Source organism: Macaca thibetana, chromosome 12 (assembly GCF_024542745.1).
Source record: "Macaca thibetana thibetana isolate TM-01 chromosome 12, ASM2454274v1, whole genome shotgun sequence".
Classification (NCBI taxonomy): domain Eukaryota; kingdom Metazoa; phylum Chordata; class Mammalia; order Primates; family Cercopithecidae; genus Macaca; species Macaca thibetana.
In genome coordinates, this window is record NC_065589.1 from 15,302,047 (window position 1) to 15,318,546 (window position 16,500).

Consider the following 16,500-nt stretch of genomic DNA (forward strand, 5'->3'; position numbering starts at 1 on the left):
AACAAATGTATTTCTTAAACGTATTTGATTGATGTCTCATGCCTCCCTAAAATATGGAAAGCCAAACTGCACCCCGACCACCTTGGGCACATGTTCTCAGGACCTCCTGAAGACTGTGTCATGGGCCATGGTCACTCATATTTGGCGCAATAAATTTCTAAAAATATTTTATGGAGTTTGACTTTTTTCATCAACAGTGCAAAGGTAATTGCAGTTTGCCATTACTGTCAATGGCAAAAACCACAATTACTTTTGCACCAACCTATAATCATAACCTTTAAAAACTTTAGAAATGATGTTCCTCCTGCTTCCACTAACCTTTCCACTTCTTTGTTACTTACAATTTGGCTTTTAATCCTGTACTCCCCTCAAAGAAAAACATTTTGAAATAACTTTCAAATGAAGATTGTGATCCAATTACCAAACCCGATGTCTTTTCCCATAAACCTCATTGTCCTTTATCTTCCTGCATCATTTGGTTTTTGTTAAATTAAATGAGACAATGTTGTGCTCAAAATACCTAACACTGTCTAGTAGACAATTCTCAGAGAAAAGGCATTTTCTCTTCCTTATATGGGAACTCTACTCCCTCATTTTATGTAATACATATTTATATTTAGTATATATATATATTTAGTATATTTATGTATATATAATATATATTCCTTTTTTTCACCATTAATGTGGACATTCCTGTCTTATGTTTTAATCCATCATTGACTATTTTTGCAACCATGGTTGCCTCAAATGTTTTGTGGGAAAGGGTGGTATATAAGTTATCTCATCCATCTAGTCTTTCCCTGTTGTACTGCTTCTAGCCAATTCTACATAAATGTGCCATTGGAGCTTTGATCCCAGCAGGGTTTCTAACTCAAATTTTTTCCACTCTTCTCACTCCAGATACCATCTTCTGAATTCCTTTTTTTTTCAGTTAATGGCCAGGTTATTTTTCCAGTCATCAGGGTTCAAAGTACTGAAGTTATCTTTCACTGTCACCCAAGTCCCATGTGATGGTTAATTTTAGGTGTCAACTTGACTGTATTAAAGGATACTCAGATAGCTGGTAAAGCTTTATTTCTGGGTATGTCTGTGAGAGTGTTGCTGGAAGACATTGACATTTTAATGAGGGGATTCAGTAAGGAAGATCTGCTCTTACCAATGTGGGTAGGCACTAGTTAATCAGTTGAGGGCCCATATAGAACAAAAAGGCAGAGGCAAGACAAATTTGCCCTCTCTCTTCTGGAGCTGGGACACTTCTCTTGCCCTTGAACATGAGATCTACAGATTCTCCAGTCTTTGAACTCCAGGACTTGCACGAGTAGTGCCCACATTCTCAGGTCTTCAAACTTGAACTCAGCCATGCTACCAGTTTTCCTGGTTCTCCAGCTTGTGGATAGCATATTGTGGGATTTTTCAGCCTCCAGAATTGCATGAGCCAGTTTTCACAATAAATCCCTTCTCATAGATCTGTCTTTCTTTCCACATATGCCTTTTTTTTTTTTTTTTTTTTTTTTTTTTGAGACAGTTTCACTTTTGTTGCCCAGGCTGGAGTGCAACAGAGGGATCTCGGCTCACTGCAACCTCTGCCTGTGGTTTCAAGCAATTCTCCAGCCTCAGCCTCCTGAGTAGCTGGGATTACAGACGCCCACCACCACACCCAGCTAATTTTGTGTGTGTGTGTATTTTTAGTAGAGACGGGGTTTCACCGTGTTGGCCATGCTGGTCTCAGACTCCTGACCTCAGGTGATCCACCTGCATCGGCCTCCCAAAATGCTGGGATCACAGGCATGAGCCACTGCACCCAGCCACACCATCCTTTTTTTTTTTTTTTTTTTTTTTTTTTTTAATTCAACTTTTATTTTAGATTCAAGGGGTAAATGTGCAGGTTTGTTACACGGGTATATTGTGTATACCCATGAGGTATAGGGTTTAGGGTATGAATGTTCTTGTCACTCAGATAGTGAGCATAATACCCACTAGGTAATTTCTCAGCCCTTGCCCCCATCCCTCTCGCCCACGTCTAGTAGTTCCTAATGTCTATTGTTGCCATCTTTATGCCCATGTATACCCAATGCTTAGCTCCCACTTCTAAGTGAGAACATGTGGTGTTTGGTTTTCTGCATCTGTGTTAATTCACTTAGGATAATGGTCCACCTGCATCCATGTTGCTGCAAAGGACATCATTTCTTCCTTTTTTATGGCTGTGTAGTATTCCATGGTGTGTATGTACCACAATTTCTTTAATCCACTGTGAATGGGCGTCTTGGTTGATTCCCTGTCTTTGCCATTGTGAATAGTGCTGTGATGAACATATGTCTTTTTGGTAAAATGGTTTATTTTCCCTAGTATCCTTCATCCTTTAGATTCTCCCTCTTCAATGCTAACTTTCTGCTTTATCTGTTCTGTTCCTACTCTTAGATGATCACCCATCATCTGGGCTGCTATCCTTTTAACTGGCCTCCTCATCCCCAATATTTTTCTTTCTCCAATTCTTGTTAGACATTGGGTCTACATAGGACCTATGTTTACAAATTGTGGCATCTCAAATATGAAGCCCCAGTTTCAAAGGAAATTGATGATTTATAGCTATCTTCCAATTCAAAAGTTCATCACAGCAATCCAGTAATTTTTTAAAAACATTTGAAACTATAAAATAGCCTAGCAAGTACCATATATTAAATATTGGATCTTCCAGGTTATTGTTTATATGGTAATTCCACTCTTTTGCTCAAAATCTTCACTGAATCTCTAGTAGCAATCAATGAAGTACAAGTTCAACCTGGTATTCTAAACCCTGCCCAACATGGTCTTAACCTCCTGCCATGCTACTTTATTTACCACTGTGTATGTATATAAATATATATCATATATTCTTGACCATTAATTGTTCCCTGAGATTGCCTCATCTCTTCCTAACTACTTAGCTTCATTTGTGCTGTTTCTGTCACATGGAATGCCACCGTGCTTCTGACCATCTTCTGCTTCTTGAAATCCTAACTGCCTTTAAAGGACCACTGAAAATATCTCCTCTTTTTATGAATTCTTTCCTGAGGCCTCCAACTTTTGAACCAGTATTTGTTGTCCCTTAGAGCATTTAATCATGTTCTGTCTAGTATTAAAGTTATCCATGTATTTGTCTTATTTTCCCCTACCAGATTGTAAACTCTATGCTTGAGACCAAGGTCTGTGTCTCACTCATCTAAGTGTATGCTGTGGAGCCAAACGTATTAAACAAGTTGTAGGTCTCAGATATAAAATAATGAGACCTAGCTCCTTGTTTGGCTCAAAAATTGGAATTGAAGATACTACAATTCCAAAGCAATCATTCTAAAAAGGTTTTGAGCAGTCAGCATTTTTTATTTATTTATTTTTTTTGAGATGGAGTCTCGCTCTGCCGCCCAGGCTGGAGTGCAGTGGCCGGATCTCAGCTCACTGCAAGCTCCGCCTCCCGGGTTCACGCCATTCTCCTGCCTCAGCCTCCCGAGTAGCTGGGACTATAGGCGCCCACCACTGCGCCCGGCTAGTTTTTTTTTTTTTTTTTTGTATTTTTTAGTAGAGACGGGGTTTCACCATGTTAGCCAGGATGGTCTCGATCTCCTGACCTCGTGATCCGCCCGTCTCGGCCTCCCAAAGTGTTGGGATTACAGGCTTGAGCCACCGCGCCCGGCCACAGTCAGCATTTTTAGAAAAAACATGGAGCCTGCAAAATCCTAGGAAGGATCATATTTATCTAAATATTTAAGTTTAGCCTGGTTATTAAAAACCAATTTACATTTTCCTCTGTGTTTGCTTATCTGTTAATTTCTAATAGGTAGAGCTGGGATTAGGGTGAGATGAGTTAGATGCCAATGGCACCAATTGAAGGAGGCAATCACTTTTTCGTCAGTCTCCTGCCAATAGATTGCTAAGAATCCATTAGGGCATAATCAAAATTTTTCTTTCCAAACAAGCTTATAAATGGAGAATGTGCTCAAACACAACATTCCTTTTTGACTTACTCGAAGTAAAAGTAAGTTCATCGAAATGGATTAGTACTTTTTTACTCAAAGTGTTTTCAAATTAGATTTTTTTGGCCCACCTATGACAATAGGTGACAGTGTTTCTGAAGTATTTATGTGAGCAACAATTTTCTTGGTCTTCTTAGAATTATTACCCAGGATCACTATTCATTCCATTTCTTCCCTTGATTATATCATTATTGCCATGTAATGCAGCATGAAAGTTCTCTATGATATTTCATATTTTGCATGTATATGTATTTTAAGACAGAGTATCTCTCTGTTGTCCAGGCTGGAGTGCAGTGGCATGACCTCGGCTCACTGCAACATTTGCCTCCCAGGTTCAAGCGATTCCTCTGCCTCAGCCTCCCAAGTAGCTGGGATTACAGTATCTGCCACCACGCCCAGCTAATGTTTGTATTTTTAATAGAGATGGGGTTTCACCATGTTGGCCAGGCTGGTCTCGAACTCATGACCTCAAGTGATCCACCCGCCTAGGCCTCCCAAAGTGCTGGGATTACAGCCATGAGCCACCATGCCCAGCCTATATTTTGCATATTAAAAGCCTTTTTTTTTTCACCAGCTCTCTACATTTGAAATTTTATGAATTGTTTTCCTTGAATAAGGAGTATTTGTACTATAAATGGGAAACAAGTATCAAAATATGTGACCCATGATTTCTGTAATCTGTATGCTTTTCTTTGACTTGTAAAGACTCCTTAAATACCTCAATAGAAAAATGAGCAAAGATGTGATTAGGCCCTTCACAGGAAAATAGGCAATCATCACAATACTTCTTTAATTAAAAAAAAACAAACCACTAATTAAAAGTGACAAATATTCTGCCTCACTGCAATGAGATAGGCAAAGATGTAAAAGAACAGCAATATTAATTGGTAAATTAATAGGGAAATGAGTGTTTTCATTACATGGTTGATGCAGCTGAAAATTCTAGCAGCCTTTCTGGAGAGCATTTTTGTATATATTTCAAAAGCCTAAGATTGTGTGAGACCTTTGACTCTACAGTGTTCCTTCTAGTGATTTATCTTGAAGAAATAATTGGACAAACTTGTGGTGACATAGGTACAATATGTCTATAATATACCTAAATTAAATGTCTGTCAATTGGGGATTGATTGTCTTAGGTTATAAACCCATACAATGAACTGTGGTGCAAGTGATGATTAGTTCTTGTCTGCTGGTGTGAAAATGTGCCCACTATGTACTAAGTTTTTAAAAACCTGGTGACAAAAAAGGCCGAGCACAGTGACTCACGCCTGTAATCAGCACTTTGGGAGGCCGAGACAGGTGGATCACGAGGTCAGGAGATCGGGAAGTCAGCAACCCTGAATGGAGGGACTGGCTGAAGCCATGTTTTACGTCTTTGCCTATCTCATTGCAGTGAGGCAGAATGTTTGTCACTTTTAATTAGTGTTTTTTTTTAAATTAAAGAAGTATTTTGATGATTGCCTGTTTTCCTGTGAAGGGTCTAATCACATCTTTGCTTATTTTTCTATTGAGGTATTTAAGGAGTCTTTACAAATCAATAAGAAAAGCATACAGATTACAGAAATCATGGGTCATATATTTTGATACATGTTTCCCATTTATAATACAAATACTCCTCATTCAAGGAAAACAATTCATAAAATTTCAAATGTAGAGAGCTGGTAAAAAAAAAAAAAAGGTTTTTAATATGCAAAATATAGGCTGGACATGTGGCTCATGGCTGTAATCCCAGTACTTTGGGAGGCCTAGGCGGGTGGATCACTTGAGGTCATGAGTTCGAGACCAGCCTGGCCAACATGGTGAAACCCTATCTCTATTAAAAATTTTAAAAGTTAGCCAGGCATGTTGGCGGGCGCCTATAGTCCCAGCTACTTGGAGGCTGAAGCAGGAGAGTGATGTGAACCCGGGAGGTGGAGCTTGCAGTGAGCTGAGATCATGCCACTGAACTCCAGCCTTGGGGACAAAGCGAGACTCTGTCTCAAAAAAAAACAAACAAACAAAAAAAAAACACCTGTTGACAAAATAGCATGCTTTTATCTTATTTCTGTTTAAAAATAGATTTATCACTTATCTTGGAAGGGAGTGAGGATTAGATCATTGTTGCGGGAAGTCAGGGACCCCAAACGGAGGGACTGACTGAAGCCATGGCAGGAGAACATAAGTTGCTTACGTTGTGAAGATTTCATGGACATTTATTAGTTCCCCAAATTAATACTTTTATAATTTCTTACACCTGTCTTTACTGCAGAATCTGAAATCTAAATTGTGAAGATTTCATGGACACTTATCACTTCGCCAATCAATACTCTTGTGATTTCCTGTGCCTGACTTTGCTTTAATCTCTTAATCCCATCATGTTCGTAAGCTGAGGATGAATGTCGCCTCAGGACCTTGTGATGATTGCTTTAACTGTACAAATTGTTTAAACAATATGAAATCTAGGCACCTTTAAAAAAGAACAGGGTAACAGCAATGTTCAGGGAACAAGGGAGATAACCTTAAAGTCTGGCTGCCTGTGGGCCAGGCGGAACAGAGCCATATTTCTCTTCTTTCAAAAGCAAATAGGAGAAATATTGCTGAATTTTTTTTCTCAGCAAGGAATATCCCTGAGAAAGAGAATGTGTTCCTAAGGGGAGGCCTCTGAAATGGCCACTTTGGAAATGTCTATCTTTTATGGTTGTAGATAAGGGATGAAATAAGCCCCGGTCTCCCATAGCACTCCCAGGCTTATTAGGACGAGGAAATTCCCGCCTAATAAATTCTAGTCAGACCGATTCTCTGCTCTTGAACCTTGTTTATCAATGACAATGGGTAGACAGCGGGACATGGAAGTTCATTAGTAATTCTAGTTTCACCCTGACCTTGTGATCTCGCCCTGACCTCCTGCCTTGTGATCTTTTGTTGCCCTTGAAACATGTGATCTCTGTGACCCACACCCTATTCGTACACTCCCTGACTTTTGAAAATTGCTAATAAAAACTTGCTGGTTTTATGGCTCAGGGGGCATCATGGAACCTGCCAACTTGTGATGTCTCCTCCGGATACCCAGCTTTAAAATTTCTCTCTTTTGTACTCTTTCGCTTTATTTCGCAGACCAGCTGACACTTAGGGAAAATAGAAAAGGACCCACGTTGAATATCGGGGGTGGGTTTCTCCTGATAGATCATGGCCATTTTTGTATTCTTCTTCATAACTTCTGTATTGTCTATTCTTTTTACAGTGAACATCCTTTATTCTTACAATCCAAAAAAAAATTATTTCCATTTTAAAAAAAAAGGACAAGTTTCAATTTAAAAAATGTTTATTCTTAGGCAATACAATAAAATAATATTTTAGATATAATTACAGAAATATTAGTACATTAAAATATTATAATCTTGTCAGGATATAACAATATAAAATATTCAATATATTTTAAATATATTTCATTTGGTTATAGAGTAAATATTAAATTAAGTTTAGTAGTAGTAAGTTACATTTGATACATAGAAAATCTTTGTAAGTTAGCCATCAAATTCAAATGTAAGCATTATTTTAATACTTTCATAAATAAGTTACTTAATAATATTTATCTTGCTGAAAGACTTCTGAGAAATCTGTTATTTTAGCACACTGTGAAATTCCAAAGTTGAAGCCCCAATTTTAAAGAAACAGTTTACATTTTATCTGTAATATTAAATCTTCATACTTGTGTAAGCTACTCATAAGCTATCTGGAAAATAATGCATATGAGCTATAACTTAGTCCTGAAGTACTTCTAAGTAAAGTCTTAGAAGTACGACTGAACAGCTGTTCATATGGCTTCATTGAAATTTCAGGTCTTAGCATCACTTGTCTTCCTCAGAAGTTAAATACTGATAAGAGGGCATGAAAAGATGAAGGCCTGAGTGGAGGCCAGTGGTTTGACATTAGCACCAGTCTAGAGCTTTTACTTATGAGTAAAAGTAGATGACCTTAGAGTCACCTGTGAGTTTGAACTTTAAATAGAGACATGGATGGAGCAGCTGTAGCCAGCCGTACTGGGTAACTGCCTGTAGAGTTGTTGCTTGGGTATTTGTCTAGAACAGGTTTTCTCAGTATTTAGAGTACATCAGAATCATGTGGTGGGCTTGGTAAAACATAGATATTTTGGGCCCTCCCCCAAGAGTTTCGGATTCTGTAGGTCTGGAGTGGTCCCTAGAATCTGCATCTGTGACAAGTTCCCAGATGATGCTGATGCTGCTCTTCCAGGGACCGCACTTTGAGAACTACTGGCCTACGGTAGGTTTGTAGAGATTAGCTAGCTCCATATGCCGCTATAGTACACTTGGGATAATGGGACATTTTTAAAGCAGAAAAATTTATTTGTTAAGTGAATCTAAATAACTGAAATGCTGCATATCTTAGTTGAGATGTAAAAATGGCTTGACAGCAAACACATGAGCAGTGAAGGATATAAACCATGTGAGCCACGGCCATAGTCTATGCTGTCCTCTAGGTCACGTTTTTCACTTACAAAGCAATTGAGATTGAAGCAGTAGCCTGAATTTAAATATCAGCACCACCAACTCCACCTAGGTAGATCAGGAAACATCTTCAAAGCTTTGTCTCTTGGTGTCTGGACTCTAAGACTCATCAAATAGTGTTATCATCAAGTATAACACTAGTTTAATGTTTTGTAGATCTTGTTTTTTCTGCTATTATTCAGATCTTATCTTCTCTTGGCTTTTCTAGGAGAAACTAGAAGCCCTGGGTTTCCCTAGGCATAGACCTTATTTTTAACCTTTACTTGGGCCTGCTGAATTATCATAATGAAATATAACAGCAGTGAAAAGGAAGAAAAAACAAGAGGGGAGGGAAGCTACTTGTATATGTGAGATTCTTAACAGAGCAATGAGTTACTTTTTCTGGGATATTAGATCAGAAACAAGTCTCTTTTTTCTCTTAGCATCTCTGTAGGTTAGTAGTGTCTGGGACATGCTTGGTGCTGAATAACATGATTGTTAAGTTGAATTAAGTAACCTTGGGAATGTATCAACACCTTGAAAAGTGGGGTTTAAGACATACAGCAGCCAAATTATACAGTTTGATACATTAAGATTTTTAAACAATGGACTCTTTCAATATGGTTTGTAAGAGTATATGACATAAAAAGTGTTGCTTTTTTTTTTTTTTAAACAAAGGAAGAATTAGAGAAGTAACAAAGGAATAAATCTGTAAAACCTAGAGTGATGACATATTCAGAGCAATGAAAAAATAGATTCTGAGTCTGATAAACCAACAAATGCCTTAAGTTCATTCGTGGATTATTGAACTGCTCCTTTACATAAGATATGCACCAACATTTATGGGATGAGGATAAAGTACACATTTCATAAGTAGTATTCTTGTTATTTGTGTGGGTATGCTGGTAAAAGAGAAGTTAAAGTTATACATATTTCATAGTATGTATATAACAATATCCTTTTAAAACTAATTCACTAAGGGGGAAAATTGTATATGCTTTGAATACAAGCAGATTTTAGAGCTACAGTGAAACGAATTTAATAAACAAAAAAATCTTTAAAAACCAACAAAACAAAACCATACAGTATTTCCAACAGTATTATGGTTCCATCAGGGAATCCCCCTTTTGCCCTTAGCAGTGGGCATGTTTGAAACATTCCTAGAAAATCCATGAACCTCAGTTCAGTTCTGTGTTCCATCAGGCCTTACGGTCCTCAGCAGGTCTGAAAGTCCAGTTCTATACACAATGCTCCAGGATACCACATGCCCCCTTCTCTTCCCCTACCCAGGGTCTGAAGTTTCATGAAGGGGTGGTGGGGCAATCAAACACTGATTTAGCCTCCCTGAGTCTTAAAGACAGGAGGAGGACAAATGTGGGAATCCAGTGGGCCAAATATTTCATAACTTGTAGCATTCAAACTTCATACGATCACCATAGTGACAGTGCCTTGGATGTAAGTGGAATAGACTTTTGGTGTTATTTTGTGAATAGTTGCTGCTTTGCCACAGGGAACTTTGAAACAGCACAGATTGGAGACCCAGATCACAGAACTGACTTGAAAGAACTGCTTTGTTCTGTGGGGAAACAAATTGAAACTTTGTACTGAGTCAGCATGGAGCAATATTGTTTGGTTAAAGAAAAATACCTAAATAAAAGCATGCTCTGTCATTACTTTGTTCTTTAGGATGAAAAATAGCAGTTCTGCTGTCTTTTTTAGCTTTAGTGTCTTTTCTTCATGCACACCTGACAGCGACTTATTATTTTTTCTAATTCTCCAGCTTTCACAGTTGATGGAATAGGCTTTCTGAAATAAAAACAAACCAAAAAAAAAACCCTCATTGATTTATGCATAAAAGGGAATTTTTGCTGAGTTTGAGTTTTATTAATGAATATTGTCACTATTTTGAAATTTATTACAGGGCCGGGCGTGGTGGCTCATGCCTGTAATCCTAGCACTTTGGGAGGCTGAGGTGGGAGGTTCACTTGAGGTCAGGAGTTTGAGACCAGCCTGGCTAACATGGTGAAACCCCATCTCTACTAAAAACACAAAAATTAGACAGGTGTCATGGCATACGCCTTCTATAATCCCAGCTACTCAGGAGGCTGAGGCAGGAGAATCACTTAAACCTGGGAAGTGGAGGTTCCAGTGAGCCCAGATCGTCAGATTGTGCCACTGCACTCCAGCCTGGGCAACAGAGCAAGACTGTCTCAAAAAAAAAGAAAAAAAAAAGAAAGAAAGAAATTTATTATAGGACTATTTATCTTTATGGAAGAAGTATACTTCTGAAAAGGCATATATGGTGGCATTTTATAATTTTAGTCATATTTCAGCAGCATTAAAGAAACATAAGCCTTGATGAAAACTTACAGATCATCTTTTATGTAATAAAAACTACTCCCACCCTTTAAATAATCCACATTATTCGCAAGTCTTTCAATACAGTAAATTCAGATGAGAGATCATTTAGTGTGATTGTATATAATTTACTCTAAATTTATATAGAAATGTTAAATGTGTTTAGTAATGACAAAACACTGATTTGTCTTTATTGGCACAGTAGTACAAAATCATGGCCACTCCTTGACCCGAGAACACAGGCAACTTTCAACAGTTGTGCAATTGAGTCATCAGATTCAGCTTGATGGTGAATAGTTACCTGAACATTCTTTCTGGGTTTAATGAAGCCAGCCAGAAACTGTAGGAATTTGAATAGTAGTTGCACGTTCCTCTTCCATGACATTCTAGAAATGGGCTGGCTCGGAATTCTTCCAGGCAGGAGCCGGGGGAGGCCAGTGCTTGCCCGGTGCCCTCAGAACCTGCACTTGTGAACTACCACAATTTAAAAAATCTGAGTAAACACTCTGTCCACTGGGATTCAAATGTTCAATTCTCTACTTTTTTTTTTTTTTTTCAATGAATGGGCAACTGTGAGTAAAGAAGGGGAAGGAATGATCATCAGTGATGCTACAGATTAGAAATAACCACCTATGTGGCCAGGCGCAGTGACTCATGCCTGGAATCCCAGCTCTCACGCCTGGAATCCCAGCTCGCTCTTTGGGAGGCCTAGGCAGGCAGATCACTTGAGGTCAGGAGTTTGAGGCCAGCCTGGCTAACATAGTGAAACTATGTCTGTACTAAAAATACAAAAATTAGCTGGCATGGTGGCGTGTGCCTGTAGTCCAAGCTACTCAGGAGGCTGAGGCAAGAGAATTGCTTGAACCCTGGAGGCAGAGATTGCACTGAGCCAGGAGGTGGAGATTGCAGTGAGCCAAGATTGCGCCACTGCACTCCAGCCTGGGCGACAGAGGGAGATTCTGTCTCAAGAAAAAAAGAAAAAGAAAAAAGAAAGAACCACTTGTGTGCAGCTAAGACAGTCATCACAGTCACACATGGCCATTCCATAGATTTCTTCACTAGCATTTACATCTGACAGTTTTTTCTTTAAAAGACTGTCTTTCTTTGCTTTTATCTCTGTATGAATGTGAAAGGGGCACAGATTTTGGAGCAGACAGACCTGGGCACAGATCCTAGCTTTTCCACTAAATAGTTGTAAGACCTTGGGAAAGTACTTCATTCTTGTTTGTAAAACTGTCGATGATAGAAATTACCTATCAGAGTTTTCATAAAAATTACAGAGAATGTATATAAAGCAGTTATCTTATAAAAAATAGGCATTCCAGGCTGGGTGCAGTGACTCATGCCTGTAATCCCAGCACTTTGGGAGGCTGAGTTGGGGAGATCACTGGAGGTCAGGAGTTTGAGACCAGCCTGGGCAATATGGTGAAACCCTGTTTCTACTAAAAAAACAAAACAAACAACCCAAAATACAAAAATTAGCTGGGCGTGGTGGCACACACCTGTAATCTCAGCTACTCAGCAGGCCGAGGCAGGAGAATCACTTGAACCTGGGAGGCAGAGGTTGCAGTGAGCCAAAATCACTCCACTGCACTCCAGCCTGGGTGACAGAGTGAGACTCTGTCTCAAAAGATAAAAATAATAAAAAAAAAGAGGGATTCCATTATCAATCAATGGCAGCTACTATTCACCTAAATTTCATAAGAGAATTTGTAGGTAATCTCCTTCTGAGAAGTCTTTTTTTAATACTCCATTATTTACCAGAAGTAAAGGAAAAAAAAGTATATTTATAGATTTTCAAGGAAATGTCTATGGCATGTTGCACCCACTGACATCAGGCAGCATTGACCCTGGGAACCACATTTTACCCAGCATAATGTAACATTCTATGGGTAGTCTTTACTATAAAACTCCTGTTCCTTTTCTCCTCACCATGATGAACGAAAATCCTTTCCAGAGAGAAATCCAGCCGTGAGGACATGGAGGAATGTCAGTGGTTTGGCTGTGAACAGCTATGGCGATCGCAGGAGCTTCACAAACAGTGCATCTGTAACATGAAACAAAGACTATGGCAGCATTGCCACTTTCTGCACTGTGATGTGCTGCCTTACATTCCATTACAAGGGAAGTGATTCACTTGGTCCCATTGTAAAACTAGGGGATTGGATTTTTACCTGCTTATATAAGGCTCAAGGGCCCTGCCAGTAATGGGAGCCATGTTCATTGGCATCAGAGCTGGTGTTGACAGCCAGTATGAATAATCATTTCGAGATGCGAAATTACATACATCATTGACATTGCAGAATAAGAATGGCATTGTGGTAAATCGCTGCAGGCAGCTGCCCAGAGTTCCTAATGAAACATCAGACTGAGTATCACTTTCAGTAAGTTAAAGTTATTTTCGGCATCGCTAGAGAGAAGCTAATTAAAACGTAACCTGTAGCAAAAGCTGGACAAAGACAACACAAGAGTTATCTGCTAAGTGTAGTATTGAGAAATTTTCATACTGATAGAAATCAAAGATCCAATAGGCAAACAAATCTTCTTTCTCCCACCTTTAATACTTCCTGTGGCTCTTTCTTTTTTTTTTTTTCTTTTTTTGAGACGGAGTCTCTCTCTGTCGCCCAGGCTGGAGTGCAGTGGCCGGATCTCAGCTCACTGCAAGCTCCGCCTCCCGGGTTTACGCCATTCTCCTGCCTCAGCCTCCTGAGTAGCTGGGACTACAGGCGCCCGCCACCTCACCCGGCTAGATTTTTTGTAATTTTTTAGTAGAGACAGGGTTTCTACTGAACCAGGATGGTCTCGAACCCCTGACCTCGTGATCTGCCGGTCTCGGCCTCCCAAAGTGCTGGGATTACAGGCTTGAGCCACCGCACCCGGCCCCCTGTGGCTCTTTCTAATCGATCTAGAACATGGGGGCTAGCATAGGTCAGCTGGGATAGTGTTTTTGCTTCAAAGTATTCCCACTTATTCATATGTACGTAATAGCTAATAACCAGATAAAGGTTTAGAAAAGCTATTATTTGTGAGATTAAAAAGCAAACGGGTGGGCTGGGCATGGTGGCTCACACCTGTAATCCCAGCACTTTGGGAGGCTGAGGAGGGAGGATTACTTGAGCTCAAGAGTTTAAGACAAACCTTGAAAACATAGCCAGACCTCGTCTCTACTGAAAATCAAAAAAATTAGCTGGATATAGTGTCATATGCCTGTAGTCCCAGCCATTCAGGAGTCTGAGGTGGGAGAATTGCTTGTGCCTGGGATGTTGAGGCTGCAGTGAGCCGTGTTGCACCACTGCACTCCAGCCTGGGTGATGAAAGTGAGACCCTGTCTAAAAAAAAAAAAAAAAGAAAGAAAAAGAAAAAACACCAAAAAGATAAATGCAGACAGGTGGTTTAGGGAGTTTTAGGGGCAAATTGTTTGCACTGAATGGGAGGAGCTAGGCTGGCATTCCTGAGCTAGGCTCCTTCCAGCATTTTACATTCCAGAATGAAAATTAGGTCAGTGTTGTTTTATTTGCTCTCTTAAAAAGTGCCAGAAGATACTCAAGGTTGTTTACACTTAACTTCAGAGGGAAGCATCCTAGGCTATAAAGATTTATAATCTGCATGTGGAACAACACAACTGGCAGATGGGACTGGGACATTACCGAGGTCTTGTCCGTGGGCTCGTTCATTCCCTTGTACAAAGAGAAAAGAAAACCCACTGTAGAGTGGCGCGGTCCCCTCTGGACATGAAGGGATTGCTGTGGTTTGACTGTGTCGGGTGAAGACAAAGCCTCTTGTTGTCCAGGTTGCAGGTGATCCACTGTCTCCACGTTTTCCTTTCAAACCTGGCAATCCATCTGATCCAGGTGGTCCTTCAAAAAACACATTCTAAATGTTGCAACACACACAAAATCTTAAACTCGTTTTTTCAAAGTACTAATTTAAATATATGTTGAGTCCCATATATTGAAAGAAATCCTGGAGAAGAGTGGCTTATAAAAATGGCCAAACAGTATTATTAAATGTTAAACAGTTTATCACACAGTGCCTCTTCTTATCAATCTTTGTGTGAAAATCTGATGAGTTTTTTGAGATCAGGTCTTTATCTTTGAATTCCTCTGTGAGGCCTGGCACAGTGGCCTGCCTGCATCTGGTAGGTCTTATGTATGTTTTTTATGAATACATGAATGAATCCTCCTACAATGTGATGGGGGAAAAATCCAATATCTACAGCTTAAAGTCTATTCAAGTAGATCATAATAAATTACTTATGGTTTTGATAAATTCACAAATTATTGCAACATTGTCTACAATAAACAATTGCAGAAAACACTGAAAGCTCTTTTTAAAGGTTCAAACTTCAAGAAAGTTTTGATCAATTTGTTAGGAAAGTAAGAAGAGAAGGCTTTTTTTTTTTTTTTTTACACTGTAATAAGGGTTAATTTATTTTATTTACATGAGTTAAAAACAAAGTAAATGGTTTCTGTACATTTTTCTCCCTGTGGAGAAAGACTTTCTATACTTTGGAGTACGGAGTTGGACAAGGCTAATCCACACTTGTCATGTTCTAGATAAGGACCCGTGAGCTGTCCTCTCTTCCATTCCTCTTGAACTTCCTTCTCCTTTCTTTCATTGAACAGCTATTATTTATGGTATTGGCATTGGTTTCCACCTCCTCACCCCCATCCATTTGTGCAGCCACTATACCCTGACTCCCTCCCCAACCAGACTTGGGCCATGGTTCTTTAGGGTCCTAAGGAAGCACAGAGAAAACAGAGACGGTTAGACTTTGGGCCTACATCATCACAGGAATTAGTTTTGTTGTCCACAAACATCCATGCCCCTGGGAGTCAGGCATTGTCACAGTTTAGTCCTGACTCAGAAGTCAGGACTTCCCACAGAAATTTGTAAAAGCCCCAATATTATATATTTTTTCAATTTTCTCTGAATTCTGCCCCCTCTTGTCTCCTCCAGGGACCTTGAGTGGTTTTTTGAAATTAAAAATAGGCCACATCCAAATTCTCCAGTCTGATGTCTTACTTGAAAAATCCAAGTTGCCATGGTTTTAATATATTGGGGAGACACATTTTTCTGTTTTCCTAACCCCTGCCCTCATTCAGAGGGGGTATAATTGACCCCAAACAAAAGATGCCTCCTGATCTCTACACAGGAATTGGAAAGTGATTAGCTGAGCAGGGCAGGAACTGGAAGTGAGCTTTTATACAGATGTATGATATCCAAGGCATTTCCGTATCTCCAAGAAGGGGGCCAGGGCTGTCAGTTTATGCCAGTGCAGTTTGACTCTTAGATCCCTTTGTCATTCTTGTGAGGCCTCCATAGCATTGAACTGTCTACTTGCTAATTAATTCTCAACAAAATTTGTATTGCAGTGCCCTTGCTCTTGCTGTTGCCCCATTCTTAGGGCATTGAAGCCTTGGTCATTAAAATTTTTAAATTAATAGAATTATTAATAAGAGTGTTTTGTCACTTCAAAAACCACACATTAAGGAAAGTTGAATGATTAATAGTACTCCACTGTGCACCCATGGCAATACTAAATCATATGTAGTTATGCAATTAGTATTATAATATTAACATCATATTTGAATTTTTAAAAATTTAAGTCTACAGTCTTTACCATTTTAATATAGTAGATCTGAGCATCA

The 16,500-nt window shown here is 39.3% G+C and overlaps 1 protein-coding gene across 3 annotated transcripts in view; it reads right to left on the bottom strand.

The window, feature by feature from the left end:
- Nucleotides 1-8,060: 8,060 nt before the first annotated feature.
- Nucleotides 8,061-16,500, bottom strand: part of COL4A3 (collagen type IV alpha 3 chain) — a 148,613-nt gene continuing 140,173 nt past the window's right edge. For 2 of the 3 annotated variants that reach the window (XM_050752305.1, XM_050752307.1), the window contains 5 exons: nucleotides 14,497-14,706; nucleotides 13,024-13,201; nucleotides 12,782-12,896; nucleotides 11,151-11,323; nucleotides 8,061-10,297 (listed from right to left, as the gene is read on the bottom strand). In XM_050752305.1, coding sequence (XP_050608262.1) covers nucleotides 10,213-10,297; nucleotides 11,151-11,323; nucleotides 12,782-12,896; nucleotides 13,024-13,201; nucleotides 14,497-14,706 — 761 coding nt within the window. In that variant the 3' untranslated portion in view covers nucleotides 8,061-10,212. The remainder of the gene's footprint in view (nucleotides 10,298-11,150; nucleotides 11,324-12,781; nucleotides 12,897-13,023; nucleotides 13,202-14,496; nucleotides 14,707-16,500) is intronic. The other variant, XM_050752306.1, reaches the window with a different exon arrangement.